General features: G+C 46.6%; 1 protein-coding gene across 7 annotated transcripts in view; it reads left to right on the top strand.

Moving 5' to 3' along the window:
* The window catches only part of RNF216 (ring finger protein 216), a 112598-nt gene that overhangs the window by 50168 nt on the left and 43495 nt on the right, over positions 1–18935 (top strand). The window contains exon 14 of one of the 7 annotated variants that reach the window (XM_023761446.1): positions 9989–10062. The exons of the other annotated variants lie outside the window; for them this stretch is intronic. Within the exon in view, the coding sequence (XP_023617214.1) occupies positions 9989–10062 (74 nt within the window). The remainder of the gene's footprint in view (positions 1–9988; positions 10063–18935) is intronic. 7 annotated transcript variants of the gene reach the window in all.

Here is an 18935-nt window from a genome sequence, read left to right on the forward strand (position 1 = left end):
TTCAGTGGGCAGATGAAGAAAGAGGTTCATGCCAGGTTCAGAAGCTTGAAGAAACCCTCAAACTTCCGTCTTCTGGTTACATGTCTGTTTCCTCAGTGATCCAGTAATGTAGTTTGACTCAGTCAGTGGTGAGTCACAGAAACCTTGACAATAGAAATACATTTTTTAATTGGTGGGTTTGTGTGTCAGTCAGCCAGGTCTTTAGAAAGTATCTATGGGGGTGGGCAAAAGTAGGTTAGTAATAAATAATACATGTACTCACTATAAACCTACTTTTGCCCGCTGCTGTCTTCTGTGTCGTGTTCCATGTAAAATCCATGGGTCCTGTAGGTGATGTAAACAGATACTCGGAGTTAGTATGGGAGCAAGTAGAAAGCAGACACTTAGCTCTTTGGACAGCACTTGGCTACAGAGCTCCTGCCTCATGCAACCTGCGGGGGAACTGGGGTCCCAACTCAACATGGACTGAGTGGCAGCACAGATGTCATTTCAACCGGAGCCCCGTGCCCTAGCCAGTTTTGCTCAGTGGTTAAAGTGTCGCCCACGGACTGAAGGGTCAGAGGCATGTCCCTTGGTTGCAGGCTCAATCCCTGGCCCTGGTTTAGACGCATGCAGGAGACAAGCAATTGATGTGTCTCTCTCACATCGATGTTTCTCCCTCTCTCTTCCACTCTCTAAAAAAAGAAAGAAAGACAGAAAGAAAACAAAAAAACAGGAGCCCCGTGGTCACTCACCCGGATCTCTGCTCCAGGCCTCTGCCTGATCCGTCAGGATCCACTGCTGCCCTGAAGAGAGCAGCATCTCAGACTCAGCCAAGAACTGTGCCCCCTCTTTTTGCCTGGCTCCCTTGAAGCTTTTTCTGTAAAAAACAGATTTGTTGCTTAAACTTACCTTGATTCTAACTGCATGTCTGATCTCCTAGCAGATGTTGGAACTCAACCAAGCACATTCCTAAGGGAAAAACCATGTCCAAGAATCTTGCTGATCTGGAAATTTGGGAGGAAAGCAGGATTTCCAAGGTTAAATTTTATTGCCCAGATAGTGCTGGTGGTCAGAATGGATTCTGAGCTCATTGGCTCAGAATCAAGAGTTAACTCAGAAGTCATTCCTGAAAGAGAATATCACTTGAGTAATAGTGGCGGAAACCACCTCAGTATGAATGATTCAGTATTACATTCCTAGACCTTGTTGAAAACTGTAAGACTAGTTTAAAACTTTACTGTTCCAGCAAATAAAGTGATTGAGTAGGCAGTTGTCAAATGGAAAGTGTACACAGTTCTTCTTTAGCAGAATCTTTCTAAATTCTTTTTTCTCAATAGCGTAAAACTGACTAGCTTATTAATCTGTCAAAGAGCTAATTGGTATATTTTTCCCTGGTACTTTTCAAGACCTTCACTGCCCTTGGAATAAACAGAGAAATGCCCAAAAGAATTTGTCTCCACTGCACCTCACACATTCTTTCCTTGTGAAAACCTTGAAAACTGTTTTTTTGTCAGCAGCAGCAGCACGTAAATTTTGTCTTATAAAACAATTATTAACTCTTGTTCATAATAATTTTTATAAGGCTAATTTCTTGAGCAAATAGCATTTCCCTCTGGGATGGAGTCTCCTTCCTCATCCATCACTGTCTCTGCATGCCAGTGACCAGCTAGCGACATCAGCCTGATTGCTTCCTAATTTGGTCACAGTATGCTGCAGGCAGTCTTGCCTAATTTAGAAAAAAACACAAACACTGGGATTAACTTTGATACAGCAAAGGGGAATTTCCTCTTATCAAAAGACCTACAGTTCGCCTCTTACTTCCTCTAAAAAGAGGAAGTGACACTTGAGAGGTTAGAGCTCAGTCGCCCTAAGTTCCCTCTTTAAGCCTGCTTCTTCCTGCCGGCCTCTTCCCAGCTAGTTCCTGCTTTCTTTCCCCATCCTTCTTAATGCCTCTCAACATTTAGGGTTTATTCATAAGGAATTTTAAGCAATGAGCGTTTATCAACAGGGAACAGGTTAAATACATCCATACAATGGCAGCACAGATTTTCTATAAAGAGTTAGATAGTAAATATTTTAGGCTTTTCAGACTTTGTAGTCTCTGCCACAGCTACTCAGCTCTGCCTTTGTAGCTCACAAGTATTTTAGACGATCCTCGAACAAATGAGCATGGCTGTGATCCATGAAGATGATAGTATATTTACAAAACTGGCAGCAGCAGGCCAGATCTGGCCCATGAGCTGTAGTTTGCCAACCCCTGGCACACACCATAGCATTAAAAAGAATGACATAGGTCCAGTTATGCCAGCATGGAGCTGTTTCCGAGATGTAGTAAGTGACAGAAGCGAGGTGCAGCACAGTGAGTATAGTGTGCTGCTGTTTGGGTCTCAAATGGGGAGGAGGAGGAGGAGATGTGAGCTGACTTGTGCATCCAATCTGTGTGGAAGGGTAGATAAGAGATTGGCTGCAGGGAATTGCTGTGGGGGAGGGAGGCTCATGGAGGGTTGTGTGCGTGTTACCTTTTCAATTTAAGAAATTGCATCCATTTTCATCAGCCCAGGTCATCTCTGACTTTTAAAGCAAAACGATTTTATTTTGTATTGTTTAAGAGAACATGAAAAGAAAGACATGTGACTTTAAAAATATGCTTGTATAATTTCAAGCCCTTAGTCATTTCTCCTGGATCCTGTGGGGCTGCCTTACCACCCTCAGAAGGAATGCCTTGCCGCAGGTGGTAGGCGAGCGATGCCTGTGGCAAGTGGAAAGCTGGATCAGCAGCCCTGCCTTCTCGCTGGCTTTTTTGCGGGAGCCCCGCCCACAGCACACACTCAGCTGCTGGGTGTGTGTGCAGGCAGCGAGAAAGAAAGCCTTGGCCCAGAAGTCAGCCCCTTGGGAATAAACAGCTTTCCGTAATTGTGATTCAGGACTGCTTCCAACTGCTTCCTTTTCCCACAGAGACTATTTCTGACTAACAAGTAAGGATGGGTTCTGATTCACCCGAGCATTGCGGTGACCGTTTTTAAGGCGTCTGCCTTTGGGTTGTGAAAGCAGCAGATAGTTGTTGCTTTCCTGGTGTGTACACAGTTCACGTTCGGTATGTGAAGGACACGTGAAAGGGTTAGCAGCAAACCCTTCTCTCTGCAGAAGTTGATGTGGATATGAACAGCTTAAGAGTGACAGATGCCTATCGGCCTTGTTGCTTCATAGTACCCTCCCCCATCTTCCAAGCAAATACTTTTCAAATAGCCGTGCTGATCCTTTTCTAGGCATGGTTTGCAGGCTTAGTTGCTGTTGCTGTGCCGAGCTCTGTGTAGGAATGTCAGATAGTGTACCTTTTGGAACCCCTCCCCCTTGGAAACACACTGGCGAGGGGATTTGCAGAGAAATGAAAGCATTTAGAACAGCATAGTCTTCATCTCTCCCGCTAAAGGAGCGCCTGGCTGCCACACCCAGGGCTGTTCTGCACCACTCGCCTCGACTTTCCTGGAAAAGCAGTGAGGACGTACAGTTCTGCTGCACAAGCAGGCGTTGGCTTTTATAAGAGAAGTCATTTAAGACATCACAAATACGTTTGAAAGATACTGGTGTAGTTTCCTCTGACCTCAGTTTCATATACTAGTAACTCCAGCACTGGACACAGCGCAGACTCACTCCCTGCCAGGTGGCCAGAGACACGTGTCCACTCCAGGAGAGAGAGGAAGCCGTCCTGCTTGATCAAGGACACAATGAAGTTGTGCTTTGCCATACATATTGCCCCTAAGGTGCTTTCTAGCGCGCGCTTTCTCTCTTTCTCTCTCTCAGACACACACATACACACCCGCCATAGCTCTCTCCATTACTGCTTTTAACCTTGAAACCTCTGTTGTACATGTATGCATTCGTCCTGTTCCTGCTCTTGAATTATTAATGGGCCTGGAGCAATCCAGCCAGAACACTGACATTACTAATTACTGCTTCTGACTGAGAAGTAAGGAGCCGGGAGTAAAGTGGGTCACGAGACAGTGTCGTAACAATAAAATGCTGCTCTCGGCCACATTGCTTGGTGTCTGCTCTTTTTGTTCCGGGTGGAGGTGGACCTTCACCAGAGACCTGCCCGGCAGCTGAGCCCCTGCTGGCAGGAGAGGTGTTCTGCTTCCCATCAGTCACCCCAGGCTCCAGTCTGTGAGCAGGGTGCGAGAAGGGGATTCGCTTCTATCAGAACTTACAAACATCCAGAATCCCTCTCCTGGCAGAGCAAGCCCTGGGAAAACAGGGCCTTTGTGGTGGTTGTGTGAGCCAAAAGGAGCCGGCAGGGAAAGTGCCTGGGGGACTGCACTCGGCTGTGCTCCGCTGTGTGCTAGAATCGGCCCTTCACCTCCAGGTCTGAGTCTGCTCATCTGTTAGTTAAGTCCCTCATGCCCTCAAGTCCCAACTCCATGGCCAGCGTGTACAAATGTGAAAGACAGGGGTTGACATGCCAGTGTGAGCTGGTGTGATGGTTTCTGTGAGAGAGAAGGGCAGCACTTCCTCCCACGGCCTAAGTTGTGTGTGCTGCAGGGAGAGAATTTCATTCTGCTGTAGCCATTGATAAATCTCAGACCATTAATGTTACCTGGGAAACCTTAGGAAAAACCCACCCAGCTTCTGAGGAATACAGACCTCCTCTTCTAGAGAAACGGGAAGTAGAGAGGGATTTTAAAGATTTGAGTAAAATAAAATATAGCTGAATTCTGCACACATGGGTTACCTGCCTGCTTGCATAACCACTTTCTTGAACTGTGAATATCTAAATTATTTTACTCATGTCTACCATCCTGGAATTATAACCCTGAAACTACATTTCTTATGCTCTAGAATTTTACTTGTGGAAAACCAAAGAGAAAAGGAAAACTACTTTGAAATAATATTTTTTTTAATTGTTGAAAAGCAGGAAAGACCGTTTTGAGAGCACATAAAGCTTAGCTGCTTCTTGAAAAGAAAACAGCTTTGTGAAAGTGACGAATTATTGATCACTCGACAACAGCATCCAGGGGTTTCTAGGTGCCCTGCCTCCTGCTCTTGAGATGTTCTGCTTTTTTCTGTTGCTTTCTTTTTTCTTTTTTAATACTACACATGTGGCCAGAGTAGAGAGTGTCGGGGTGAGTCATGGTTCTCAAAACTGAAAGTAAACCCTGTCACTTTTCCCATGTCTCCGCCACCAGGAGGACGCTGAAGGCTGTGTGGGTGGGGCGGCGTTCTGTGAGGGGCACTGAGCAGCGCTGGCCCAACGCCCTCCTTCCTCGGGGGCTCAGGGCTCTCCGTGGGTGCCACGTACACTGGTGGTGGAGCGGCCTACAGGGCATTCATTCTGTCTTACGGCCTTGACTTCCTGCTCTTTCACAGAAGAATCATAGTGCCCCAAAGATTCCCGGATCCACTTAACCTCTAGAGTGCCGGCAAGCTCCTCCTGTCTTTCGCCAAAAGTGCCGGGAGCGATGTCAAAGCTTCGAAATGGCGTCCAGTTCTAAGTCTGCTTTTATTAGTGATGATGATATTGCTAAATATATCAGTGTAGTAAAGGTTTCCTTAAGTTTTTGAATATGTAACTTCGTTTACTTGCAATTCATAATTTTTTTCCTAAACTGCTGTAAAATCAGCAAAAATGCCTTGGCAATTTTAGCATAGTTCCTAGGATATTGGTTGGCACTCAAAGGGTTAAGGAAACAAGGGTTATTTCCTTTATTCCGTTCTATGAAAGCGCGGGACAGTGGGTGCGGTGTGAGCTTTTGGCTCCTTGCATATAAATGTAGACGATTTTCTGTTAAATATGTCTGTTTTTCTGAAATGAAACAAACCTGCAAAAGGAAGGCTTAAAACGAGAAGGGAGCTGTCACTCTTTTTTATACCTTTTAGTAGTTCTTAGTGTGTACATGGATCTTTTTTCTTTCACTGGTGTCAACAAAGATTTAAGAAGAAAAAGAAACCCAACGACTCCAGGATGGAAATCCAGATTTTAGCATTCTACTTCATTTACTGTCTACTTACATATTTTATAGCTTTTTACTCTACTGCTCTCAATTTAAAAATAATTAAAAGCCCTAACTGGTTTGGCTTAGTGGATAGAGCGTCGGCCTGCAGAGTGAAGGGTCCCAGGTTCGATTCCGGTCAAGGGCATGTACCTTGGTTGCGGGCACATCCCCAGCACGGGGTGTGCAGGAGGCAGCTGATCGAAGTTTCTCTCCCATCGATGTTCCTAATTCTCTATCCCTCTCCCTTCCTCTCTGTAAAAAATCAATAAAATATATATTTTTAAAAATAAATAAATAAAATAAAAATAATTGAAAGAAGCTGAATGTAGTGGCGCACGCCTGTAGTCCCAGCTACTCGGGAGACTGAAGCAGGAGGATCACTTGAGACCAGGAGTTCTGGGCTGTAATGCGCATGGCTGATCTTGTGTCCGCACTAAATTCAGCACCAATATGGTCACCTCCCGGGTGTGGGGAACCACCAGGTTGCCTGAGAAGGGTGAACCAGCCCAGGTTGAAAATGGAGCAGATGAAAAATAATTGAAAGCAGGCTAATCAGTGCTAGAAATTCCTTTCCGTTTTACTCATTTCTGTGCTTTTAACAGCAAAATGAAAGCCTGGTGTCCTTGCTGCCCAGTGATCGGAATTCAGGCTTGAATCATATGATAGATACCCTGTGACTGTTCCAGGAGAGCTTGGCAGAGCTGCGCGTGGTGTTTCAGATAGTAAAGCGCTATCACTCACTTGAACGGAAGTGCTCCTCCGTCTGCTAGACCGAGAGTGGTGTGTCAGGGTCTCTATAATCGTGTAGATGTGAGTGAAAAGTCATTAGGCAGAAACTTTGATATTGAAATAAGTGGTTTAAGTTTTCTTAGGGAACAGAATCAGTACACAGAACACAAAGACTTTGTTCGTTGAGCAGATTCGTTCCTCTGATTTTTTTTACTGCTCCAGTCAGTCACATCTTCAGTTTCATGTCCAAAACCCCCAGGATTTAACATCAAATGTAAGTAAAATTGTCAGAACAGCTAGGTTGTTTTTTTTTCTGATAGAAAACACAAGAAAGAGTATGATAGGATTTTAATTGTGGTATGACAGTAAGAATTTTAAGCAAAACCTGTGTGATCTAATCAAGTCATTCAGTCTCTTAGTAGCTTGGTTTCCTCATCTGTGAAATGGGTATAATGATACCTATCTGTGAAGGAAGGCATAGGTCCTTGAAAATGTGGGTGAGTTCTCTATGTTCTCTCTCCCCTGGGGCCTGGGGAGTAAACAGAAGGTAACGGTTTGCATTGTTCATGATTCCTCCTCCTTTGGGCATTTAGTTTCTCTGCCTTGGCTTTCTCCTCTGGCGGAAGATCTGCTGATCTCAGATCTTGCAAGGGACAGAGGAGCTTATCACAGACTTTTGGACCTAGAAGAAATGTAAGATGTTGTTTAAATCCACAGGTATCCATATGAAAATCCTTTGTCCAGAAATTAGATATGAGTACTTTGGTTTCTAAAAACTCCACTTGTTTTCTTAATTTCTAGGTTTTGTTTTGAATCTGGTATTCCTGACAGATACGTGGTGATGAATCCAATTGGAATAATCAGGGCTTCTGCTTTTGATTTAAGATCTTGTATAGGTAAAACTTCATCACCACAAATAGCACTGCCTGGAAAAGCTTTGTTGACAGGTCTTCCAAACCGGGCAGCCTTAGCTCAGACTTCTACAACAGTTTGCCATAGACTGGCTGCTTGAACAACATTTATTTCTCACAGTCTGGAGTCGGGGAAGTCCAAGATCCAGGCGCAGGCAGATTCGTTTCTGGGGAGTCCCCCCTCTCCCCCGCGCCCCCGGCTCCTGGTTTGCACATGGTCTTCTTCCCTCTGTTTCCTCGTGTGGCAGTGAGCAGAAAGAGCTTATAATGAGTCCCATTCGTGAAGTCCCTGCCTCCTATTACCATCACAGTGCGGGTTTAGCATTTCAACTTAGGACTTTTTCGGAGACACGGACATTCGGTTCATAACACCAGCTCAGATGTATCTTAAGAAATAGTTGACAATTATAGTTCTAACAGAGCCTTACAATTTAGACAAATACTTAGAGCCCATTGTAGGTGACTTGTGTGCATTGTGGCAGCCTTTCCTGAAAGCACTGATGGAACAATAACATTTCATCAGACTCTAATCTACTTGTTTTGTGACCTTCAGCAGATCATTTACTCTGACTGCCTATCAGAAAAATGGACTTGCTAATTCCTGGTCCAGCTCCTGTTCATGGTTCTGTGCAGTGGGGGGCTCTTTGACTTGGTTAGAGAGCATGAGGCAGCAACTCTATTTCAGAAATGAATGGAAGATCGGGGACTTTCCCTCCAAGACACAGTGTGTTAGGTGACCGTTCTCTAATGGTTGATTATTAAAGAGGGATTATCCCCAGAAGATGAACAAAGGGACAGCAGAAGCACAGGACTTCCAACAGGAACCGGAGGGGTGAGGATCAGGGAGAGGCTGACTAGTGGAGACCATCTTATCACTGGGTGAATAATGTGGAGCCGGAGAGTGAAGATGCTTATCGCGCGCATTTTTCTGAAGCTCGGTATGCACTGAGATTGCATCTGCATTCTTTCTGCCCTGTTTTTACAGTGTGTGCTTCACTGAATTTTTTACATAGTTTCCTACAAGATCAGGACTTAGAATACATTACACTGCTGTAAATGTAAAGAATTCACATTTTGAAAATGTTTTGCTTTTGTCTAAGCCTTCTTAACATACATATTTAATTACGAGGCATGAGGATTAATGGGGCTTTGAATATTGAAAGCTCTTTTTCCCGAGATTAATCTGATTTAATTACTCCTGAGGTAGATGTTTGCAGCCTTGGTGACTTGCCATTTGGAAGTGACTGTGAGACGAGGGGCTAAACCATGACTTCAGGTTCAGCCTTTGGCTTTTTACTTCCCTCTCCCCCCTCCTCTCCTATTTCCAGCTCATCACTTTGTCCTTTTGGTTGGGGAGGACTTTGTCTTCTGAGTTTGCTGTGTTTTCAAAGTAGTAGTGGTTGGTGTGCATCCCTTAGCATCCAGGAAAACGAGGCAACAGAATGGATTCTAGAGCCTGGAAAATCCTCTCACACCCTGAGTCCTTCGACCCTGGTGCCCTGTGTGGAGCGTAGGAAAGGCACAGGCCCACAAAAGGGCTCAGAAACCAGACCCGGCCGGTTGGGGGTCCACCTCTCCTCACATTTATCCTGTAGTTCTGCAGGCGGAGGGCAAGGAGCTTGTGGGCAAAGAGGAGGTGACTGTTCAGGTTCACGGTGCTCCTTCCATCTCAGCTGCTGTGCCAGCAGAGCCACCCCTGTGTCCACACAGCTGCAGTGGATGGCGATCATGGGGAGCTTCCCAGGTTCCTACAGCCCAAGCCCAGCGACTGACTGCTCCCCTCTTTCTGTAGGGGTCTGGCTTCTTGTCAGTCAGTGTGGAAGGTCCAGCCAGTGGCAGAGGTGGTCTGGTGGAGGGGAAGCAGAGGTGTGGCCAGCAGAAGCTGCTTCCTGGGTACAGCTCACCATCAGCAGTCCCCGTGCCCTTGCCCACGCCCGCTTGTTGATGGGGAGCAGCAGCAGACTGCCTAGCAGGTCTCACTCTCTCCAGGGGAGATGAGTCAGTGTTTTGCTGACCTCTCCTTCAGCCACCTCAAAAAAAGTGAGGTCTGTCACTTGATACGCTGAATGGGTGTTCCCTACACAAGGAAAGGTTTTCTTTTCCCTTCCTGTTTCCGAGGGGCCCCCTGGAAGAAGCCCCTCCCTCCCCTGCTACTCAGCAGCCGGGGCACAGGCACTTGGGCCTGAGTGGAACGGGGGACGTACAGGACCCCCGGGGTCATCTTCACTGCCGCTGACGTATCCAGCCGTGTGTTTCCAGAAACCACAGGGAGCCTCGGACAGCAGGCGTGTGGCTGGTGCTTCCTGGAGCAAGTCAGAGATAACAAAACCGAGCAGTAGTTTGCACCTCAGGATTTTTTTTTTTCTTTTTATAATGCAGGGCTGCAGCTTAGGAAGCCCAGCTAATGGAAACTCATGTTCAGCCATCAAAGATCAGTGCCAGCTACTGACCAGGTAGAATTGTTTTGGGGCACCTTATTCTTCACACATCACCGTCTACTTTTATCCAGCCCTTAAGTCAGCCATGGCTAGCCGTCTTACCCTATGTACCTTGTCATAGCATAATGTTACCATAATTCTTTAAACAAAACTACCCCATCGCCATCCAGAAATGAAACTGGAAAATCCTGTCTCTTGTTTGACTCTGATAATGGCCAGAGCAACCAGGCTGTAAACTGCTCAGCTCATCCTGAGCTTTTTACGATTTTATCCCAAGACACTGATCTAACTGCCACCCCCTCCAGTAGTAATTGTACGACTCATTGATCATCTGCTGCTGTGCCAAGCACTTTAACACTATTCCCCACCCTCGGAGTAACCCTGAAAGGGGCAGCAGCATTATCCCCATTTTACCAGATGGGGCGCTGGGGCTCAGGGCTTACACCCGTTTACACACCTGCGAATTGCAGGGCCAGAATTGGAAAGTTCTAGTGAAATAGTTGAGATCACAATGCCCGTGTGCCTCTGGCACCTACCTCAGGGTGTAGCGAAGAGTGTGACAGCACCGCCTGTCTCTCTGTCACTGCTGCCATTTATTGTGCACATACATTTTCTCATTTCTCTTTAAAGAAACCCTCCCGGGTACTTGTTTTCCCCATTTTCATTGATGAGGAAGCAGAGGGCAGAACTTGCTCAGGGTCACACAGATCCCTCTGGCCCCCTGTCCCCTGCTCCTTCCACCATGTGGTGCTGCAGCTTTAGCTCGTGGTCCTGCATTTGTTTGTTTTTTAATCCTCACCTGAGGATATGTTTTTCATTGATTTTAGAGAAAGAGGAAGGAAGTGGGAAAGAGAAGAAAGAAATATCCATGTGAGAGAGAAACATCAATCAGTTGCCTCCCATACACGCCCCGACCAAGGATCAAACCCATACCCTAGGTATGTGCCCTGACCGGGAATTGAGCCCACGATCCTTCTGGGCACGGGACAATAAACACCCCACCAACGGAGCCACACCTGCCAGGGCTGGGCATTTGGTTTTTGCCATGTGATTGTAATCATTCCATATGGATAATATTGTGCCGTGTGTGTTTGTTTTTTTGCTTAGCATGACATAAGTGCCTTCTGCCTTCTTTTTTTAATCCTCACCAGTGGATATTTTCTCCATTGATTTCTAGAAAGAAGGGGGGGGGGGGAGAGAAATCGATTGGTTGCCTCCTGCACGTGCCCCTACCAGGGCTGAGGAACCTGCAACAGAGGTATGTGCCCTTGACCGGGAATTGAATCCGTGACCCTTTTTCGGTCTTCAGGCTGATGCTCTAACCACTGAACAAACAGGGCTACATTCTTACATGGTTTGCAAACCTGTCATGCATGGCTGTCATTCTATCAAACACATGTGCTTTGATTGACTTACATGTACCCCTGAGTTGGAAATATAGGGTGTTGTCCATTTTTGCTGCTGCGAATAATGTAATGCATGGCCTTGTACATCAAGCCTTTTCTTTTGTAGAATTTTATTCCTGAGGATAGATCCCTATAGTAGGACTCTGGGGTCCAAGATAATCAGGTTATTTTTTTTAAGAATCTCAAAACAATTCCAAATTTCTTTCTGAAGGATTTCACATGGTTATCCTTCCTCCAGTACATGCCCATTCTTTTAAAAGGAAAAGGAATGTCTGTTCTTGAGCCCCAAGCTGAACAGTAACCTGTGCTGCATGGCTGCCCTTCCAGAGGGACGTTGGCACCTGTGCGGGACTGCTCTGCGATGATTCCAAAGGAATCAAAACAAATAGGAATTTTTGCAGTTCCAACTTGAGCAAAAACAAATGTGGGCCAGACATAGGTACAGAACCTAACAGCTTGGCAATTTAAAAAAGGGGAACCGGGTGAACACAGTTTGTCCTGGAGCATGGCACCCACTGTGCTCTCACAGTGGTCCTTTGCCAGCTGGACAGTTATGCTGGCATTTCAAGTACAGCTATTTCTTTTTCTTCCATCACCATTTATCCCCTTTTACCCCTCCCCCCAATCAAGTGCAGGCATTTCTTTTTTTATATATATATTTTTTAATGATTTCAGAGAGGAAGGGAGAGGGAGCGAGAGAAACATCAATGATGCAGAGAGAATCATGGATCAGCTGCCTCCTGCACACCCTACACTGGGGATGGAGCCCTCAACCTAGGCACGTACCCTGACCTGGAATCGAACCGTGACCTCCTGGTTCATAGTTTGACACTCAACCATTGAGCCACACCAGCCGGGCCAGGCATTTCTTGATTAACTCTGCCATGAGAAGGAGAGCAGCTGGAGTGTGAGAAAGAACCCAAACAAAAGGACGTGCTGTGAGGCCACCATCGGGAGCATGTGTGCACGAGTTCCAACAAGGCTGCTGTTGGCTCGGAGTTTGTCACCTTTGGTCACTTTTGTAGCTCTTGAGAGGACCTCTGGGGCCACCACCCTTTGAGGCTACACAAATCCTGTCTCAGCTTTGAGCTTGCTTTTGAGCTTGGTCTTTTGCCTTCCTGTTCTGGGTCGGTTTTTTTGTTTGTAAAATCGGGATTGAGGGGTGGTGTTGATCGGACACTTTGATCTAAGTATTATAAGCTGACCAGGTAAGTGTGACCAGTGAGGCTTGGCCAACATGCCAGACAGAAAACTGACCCAAGTTGAAGTATGGGCTTCGTCGTTGACGTTTGTAAGTGAGAAGAACAGAGAAAGGTGCTGGGTCCAATCCCAGCGGGTTCAGGGGTCCCCAAAGGTGTGGACGGAGTCGGCGAAGAAGGAATGACACGAAGACAGCTTCAGTTGATCAGCAGCCTAGTCAGGACCTCTAGCCAGGATCTCCAGCCAAAGTTCTGGTCGGAGCTCTGGTTAGGAACTGATCAGGATCTGATGTTTATTGTCTTGTTACATCCGTATTTATACCAGCCGATTTTAATCCTGTCAATTTCTATTACAAAGGTTAGGGCGTTTCTTATCTCCATTCCAGGGAGTAAAGATTATGTAGCTTAACTACCCGCCTGGCACTTAATTAAGGGGTTGTATCCCCTCCCTAACCTCAGGGAAAAATCCCCACCTGGGGAAACAACCTTTTTGGAGAGGTGATCTTGGTTAAAACACATGGCGCTAAAGAGAGCAAACATATTAAGAACAATATGCTATATATGCCAGGTCCCTTGAAACATATGCTGTGCAGATGTTTCTTTCCTGCAGCGACTGTGTCAAGCAGCAAGGATGGACCGGCTCCCGGCAAAAGGGTCCTGACATGGTCGGTCAGGCTGCTTGGTGGTGAGGCCCTGCCTGACCCTGAGGCTCTGAGAAAACCTTGGAATAAACTCGAGAGAGATGGGTCCCGGGACAGGGCTCATGGTTTTCTTCCCAGAGGCTGAGAAGCTGTTGGAGACATGGTAATCCAGTCATTTCTCTGTAGCTTATACGATGTGACACTTGTTCAAAGCCAAGGATGGCTTTTTCCCCCCTAAAATACTCTAGATCAGCGGCTCTCAACCTGTGGGTCACAACCCCTTTGGCGATCGAACGACCCTTTCACAGGGGTCGCCTAAGACCATCCTGCATATCAGGTATTTACATGACGATTCATCACAGTAGCAACATTACAGTTATGAAGTAGCAACGAAAATAATTTTATGGTTGGGTCACAACATGAGGAACTGTATTTAAAGGGCCAGAAGGTTGAGAACCACTACTCTAGATAAATGATGGAAGATAAAACAGGATTAGAATTTAGATTCTGGTCCCAGACAATAGATTTCCTGACAGGAAAGAGGTTTCTACATTAGGCATGGTAACAAGAAATATTTGAGTGCTGGTAATGGCTGAGTTGTCTCTTCAATTGCCTCTGAACAACAGCACACAACTCTGGTACAATCTGGATTTTATAGCAAGAAAATGCTATGTTTTCTTGGTCTAGTGAGAAGCTAACAGTTACAGCAGGCAGCCAGCAGAGGGCCCCAGTGCCTCACAAATGCAGTAAGCCTAGAATCTGGCTTTGTTGGAATGCTTGCCAGTTCACAAGCAAGCCCACACCCCAGTGCTTATCTCTGAACTGAGAGGCAACTCCAGCACCTCTGAGATCAAGACAGGATTCAGGTAGAAGGTAGTCATTGCAGTTAGTAACAGAAGAACATTTGCAGAACCTGGTGACTGATCGTCATGTGTGGTCTTGCATTGAGGGTGGGGCATGGGGCTGTGTGCCATTGTATGTAAGAGGAACCCACTGGCCTCTGCAGGAATTGGGAAAGGAACAAGAAACTCTTTATCCAAGTCTTTCACATTCCAGTCTGCCCTTACCCTGGCTTTACTGGGGATTGATTCAGTCAGTAGCCCTAATGGTCTCAGCATAGATGACCTCCCCCTGAGCAACACTCCAAGGATGATGGACAGTAAATGCCAGAACAGGGGTAAGCTGTTGGCTCTTAACCCCCAGAATTAGCAATTGAGTGGCCAAATTCCAGACTGATTTTTTTTTATTTTGTTTTGTGTGTTTTTTTGTTTGTTTAAAGTATTACATGTCTTCTTTTTCCCCCCATCGACCCCTCCCTGACCACTCCCACTCTCTAGGACAAGCCCCTACCGCCCCAGTGTCCGTGGCCATGCCCATTGGTTATGCTAATATGCATGCATACAAGTCCTTTGGTTGATCTCTTACTGCCCTCCCTACCTCCGCCCTTCCCTCTGAGGTTTGACAGTCTGTTCCGTTTCTCTGTCTCTGCATCTATTTTTGTCATCAATTTATGTTGTTCATTATATTCCACAAATGAGTGAGATCATGTGATATTTATCTTTCTCTGACTGGCTTATTTTGCTTAGCACAATGCTCTCCAGTTCCATCCATGCTGTTGCAAATGGTCAGAGTTCTTTCTTTATTACAGCAGTGTAGTATTCCATTATATAGATCAGGGGTCCTCAAACTTTTTAAACGGGGGGCCAGTTCACTGTCCCTCAGACCGTTGGAGGGCCAGACTATAGTTTAAAAAAAACTATGAACAAATTCCTATGCACACTGCACATATCTTATTTTGAAGTAAAAAAACAAAAGGGGAACAAATACAATATTTGTATTTGCATGTGGCCCTCGGGCCGTAGTTTGAGGACCCCTGATATAGATGCACCACAGTTTTTTTAATCCACTTATCTGCTGATGGGCACTTAGGCTGTTTCCAGATCTTAGCTATTGTTAAATTGTGCTGCTGTGAACATAGGGGTGCATATATCCTTTCTGATTGGTGTTTCAGTTTTCTTGGAACATATTCCTAGAAGTGAGATTACTGGGTCAAATGGAAATTCCATTTTTAACTTTTTGAGGAAACTCTATACTGTTTTCCACAGTGGCTGCACCACAGACTGATTCTTAGTTATTTCTTTCGAAACTGAGGATCCTGAGTGTAGGTATGATTGATTGATTGATTGGTTGATAGCTTAGAACAATACCTTTGTAAGTGCTTGCTGTTATTACAATCTACCCAAAACTGTATACGGGCCTTTGAATCATGGACTAGATCTTATATTTCATTCACTTTCTTTTACATATATCGAGAGGTTTCCCCTTTTCCCCTCCATCATAGTAGAAAGCTTGGAAGAATCTCAAGAATGCAAAAGAATGCAGATGTATCATTAGCAATCACATCCTACACGGGGCAGACCTTATCTCATGTTCACCTTCCTGTGCCATAGTGCTCACAGGCGGGGAAAACAGGATAATTGGGGACCCCGTGACTGACACAGTGGCAGTGTGTGTTCAGCAGTCTCTAAGTAACATGCACTTGCTGAAATGAACACCTCAGCAGGTGAGAAGTAATGCCAGTACAAAATAAACTCATTTCCCACTCTATGAGCTCTGTCAGAGTGCCCTCAAAGTGGGTGGGAAGTCCATGCATGTGTATATTTTCTGTAGTGGTGTTTTACTTAAATTAGGCCACCAGTTAGATTTTTTAAGAAGGTAATTTAATTTGGTTCAGTTCGTTTTGGCTTGCTTTTGTCTTTAAGAAATAATAACCCCCACCCACTGGGAATGTGGGCCCTGGATGAGATTATTTCCGGCATTGACCGGTCCCATTTTGGAGCACCCCAGCTGGTAGACACACCTGGTCAGAGGCCCAAGGTCAGCCTTGAAATAACAGCCTGGGACAATGGCTGGAGGGGGAAGTGCTTTGAACCTGAGGCCCAAGGAAGGCCGGTGGTTTTCTGAATGTCATGGTTCTCATACTACAGTGGTCGGCAAACTCATTAGTCAACAGAGCCAAATATCAACAGTACAACGATTGAAATTTCTTTTGAGAGCCAAATTTTTTAAACTTAAACTATATAGGTAGGTATATAGGTATTAGGGTACTCCTAAACTGGCCTTTGCTAAAAATGTCCTCAATCTGATTGAGCGCGGGGGAGGTACATTGCTTTGAGGTACGTTTGCTGAGGTCGACCCCTTCCAACTCTCCCATCCACACTTGTCTATCTGAAACAAGTAAACAAGACAAGTGTGGATGGGAGAGTTGGAAGGGGTCGACCTCAGCGAATGTACCTCAATCAGATTGAGGACGTTTTTAGCAAAGGCCAGCTTAGCAGTACCCTAATTAAGTTAATAACAATGTACCTACCTATATAGTTGAAGTTTAAAAAATTTGGCTCTCCAAAGAAATTTCAGTCGTTGTACTGTTGATATTTGGCTCTGTTGACTAATGAGTTTGCCGACCACTGCCTTAGACCATCCTTCCCCATTCTCTTCTCCTCATGTCCTGTTATCTCCACAAAGCCCTTTCCAGCCCACTGCTCTGTTGGTCCCACCACACTAATTACCATATGTAAGCAGGCAGACAGAGGCACTGTTTTATTCTTTGGGGCTCAGAAGAATCTTAGCAATTACTGGGTATTTAACTACTTCTCCCACTCAGAGGTAGGGCTGTGCCAGATACAGTACTGCCCACAGGTGGGGTTTGGTGTTGGTGACAAATTGGTCAATAACCTGGTCTCAGCAGGTCCAGATAGAGTAGAGGGGATGCCCACATGGAGCACATGTGTGCCTGTCCCCCCGCGAGTGGGCGGAGAGGCCAATAGACACCAGTCCTTGTCTCTTGTTAAGACACAACAAACCTATAGATTGCAGCTTCTTAGGCTAAAGCCCAGGAAATACCAGTAATTGTGTAGATTTTCTGACCAAGGGATCCCCAAGGGTCAAGTGATAGAATCCAAAGAGAGAAACTCAAGCACCTCTGGCCAGGGGAGCACCTTAGCAGTGTCCAAGCAAAGACACATGCTCCCCATCTGAAACCCCCAGTAGCGCCCCCCGGCTCTTAGGAGGCCTTACACATCTGGCCCTGGCTCTCCTGGGCCTTGCCAGGCTTCTCCCCTGCCACACAGTCCTCCCAGTAGCTTGTCCCAGCCACACACTCCTTGAGTTTCTGCACTAGCCAGGCTCTCTCTCATCTCCGAGTTTGTACTTGTAGCACCTTCCATCCTCTCCTGGGCAACTCTTCCTCCCCCTTGGAGCCTCAGCCAGACCCGCTCCTTTGTGCAGCCTCCCCAGGCCCCTCCCCTGAACACCTAGAACACCTGAACCGACTTCTTCCTGTCCCCTGCTGACTCCTGAGCAGAAACACTGGCTCCCTCTTTTAACTGACAGCTGCTGAGGACCTGGCAGGTTGTCTGAACTCGTGAGTTAGTCATGAGGAGGAGACCTCAGGGGCTCCTGCAGCCCCCCTGGCCAGCCTGGTCAAGGCCCAGCTGAATCAATCTCCCGGCCTGTTGCCAGTCTGGGCTGGGGAAGATGCTGGTAAGATGGCCTCTATCCCTGCTTCCCGGGCCTGCATGCAGGGCCTGGTCTTTCCACTTACGTGGCTCACAGTGTGTCATCAGACCTAGGCTGACATAAAGCGGGCAGAAAATAAAACCTTTCTTTTTAAGTTTGGCGAAGAGGAGTGGTCAAAGTATATGTTCTGTCTATTCAGGAATCCATCGAAGGAAACTAGGCAGCCTATTGGGTAAGGGACATTAATGAACATTTATTTGCTCTTCTCTTGAGGGAAAACCAAATCACAGAGGGAACAGTCTTGACTGTCCTACAGGAAAAGCCACCAAGGCAGGGCCTCCTCACAGGGCGGCAGGGCTGTGATTGAGGTGCGCACCAGCTGTCACAGAGTCCCAAAAAGCTGGTCCTGGGCCCACCCAGGGCCACTGTCTCAGAACCTGCCTCTCCCTGTGGCAGCCCCGGTGATGCTGATGCACAGAAAATGGACGCCAGGCCAAGGTTCTGTTTGCCTGCACTCGTGCAGAGCTGGTTTTTTCATGCCCAAACCAAGACCACACGAGATTGAGTCAACAGAATGCTACTTTGTCACAGATAGAGCTGCCGCACGGATACTTAGGTCGGCCTCCAGTGCATGCTGTCCCCAGAGGCACATCTGAGAGGGAACCAAGGCAGCGAGAAAGGGCCAGTCTTCTCATGGCCTGTTGTCAGCGCTGCGGGATGGTGGCTGTGACAGAGCCAGAGATAGTGAGCTGCGGTGCAGGTCCCTCGTCCTCAGCGTGTAGAGAGTGTGATTCCCCTTTTCGTAGCCTCTGTTGGAACTTGCACTGGCCATCATGCCCTCCTGTTTGATTTGCATTGCCTCTTGGGCCACTGTCTATCTCCCCCAGAAACAGGTGGCATTTCTCCTGTTAACACTAAGAGCGACGCACCTTCTCTCCCGGTTCTGCCTGGTGAGCGACCCTTATTGCCTGCCTCCCCCAGCACCCATCCTGTTAGCTGACACGTGAGAATAGAGATGCGATCCTGCGTGGGAGGTGCAGCCTTTGGTTTTCCTGAGAGCTGGAGCCTCTCTTGTAGGAAGTGGTAACAGGTGAGCAGGGAGAGCTGGCTTTGCTGGCTGCTGC

This window comes from Myotis lucifugus, unplaced genomic scaffold, assembly GCF_000147115.1.
Source record: "Myotis lucifugus unplaced genomic scaffold, Myoluc2.0 scaffold_208, whole genome shotgun sequence".
Taxonomy (NCBI): Eukaryota; Metazoa; Chordata; class Mammalia; order Chiroptera; family Vespertilionidae; genus Myotis; species Myotis lucifugus.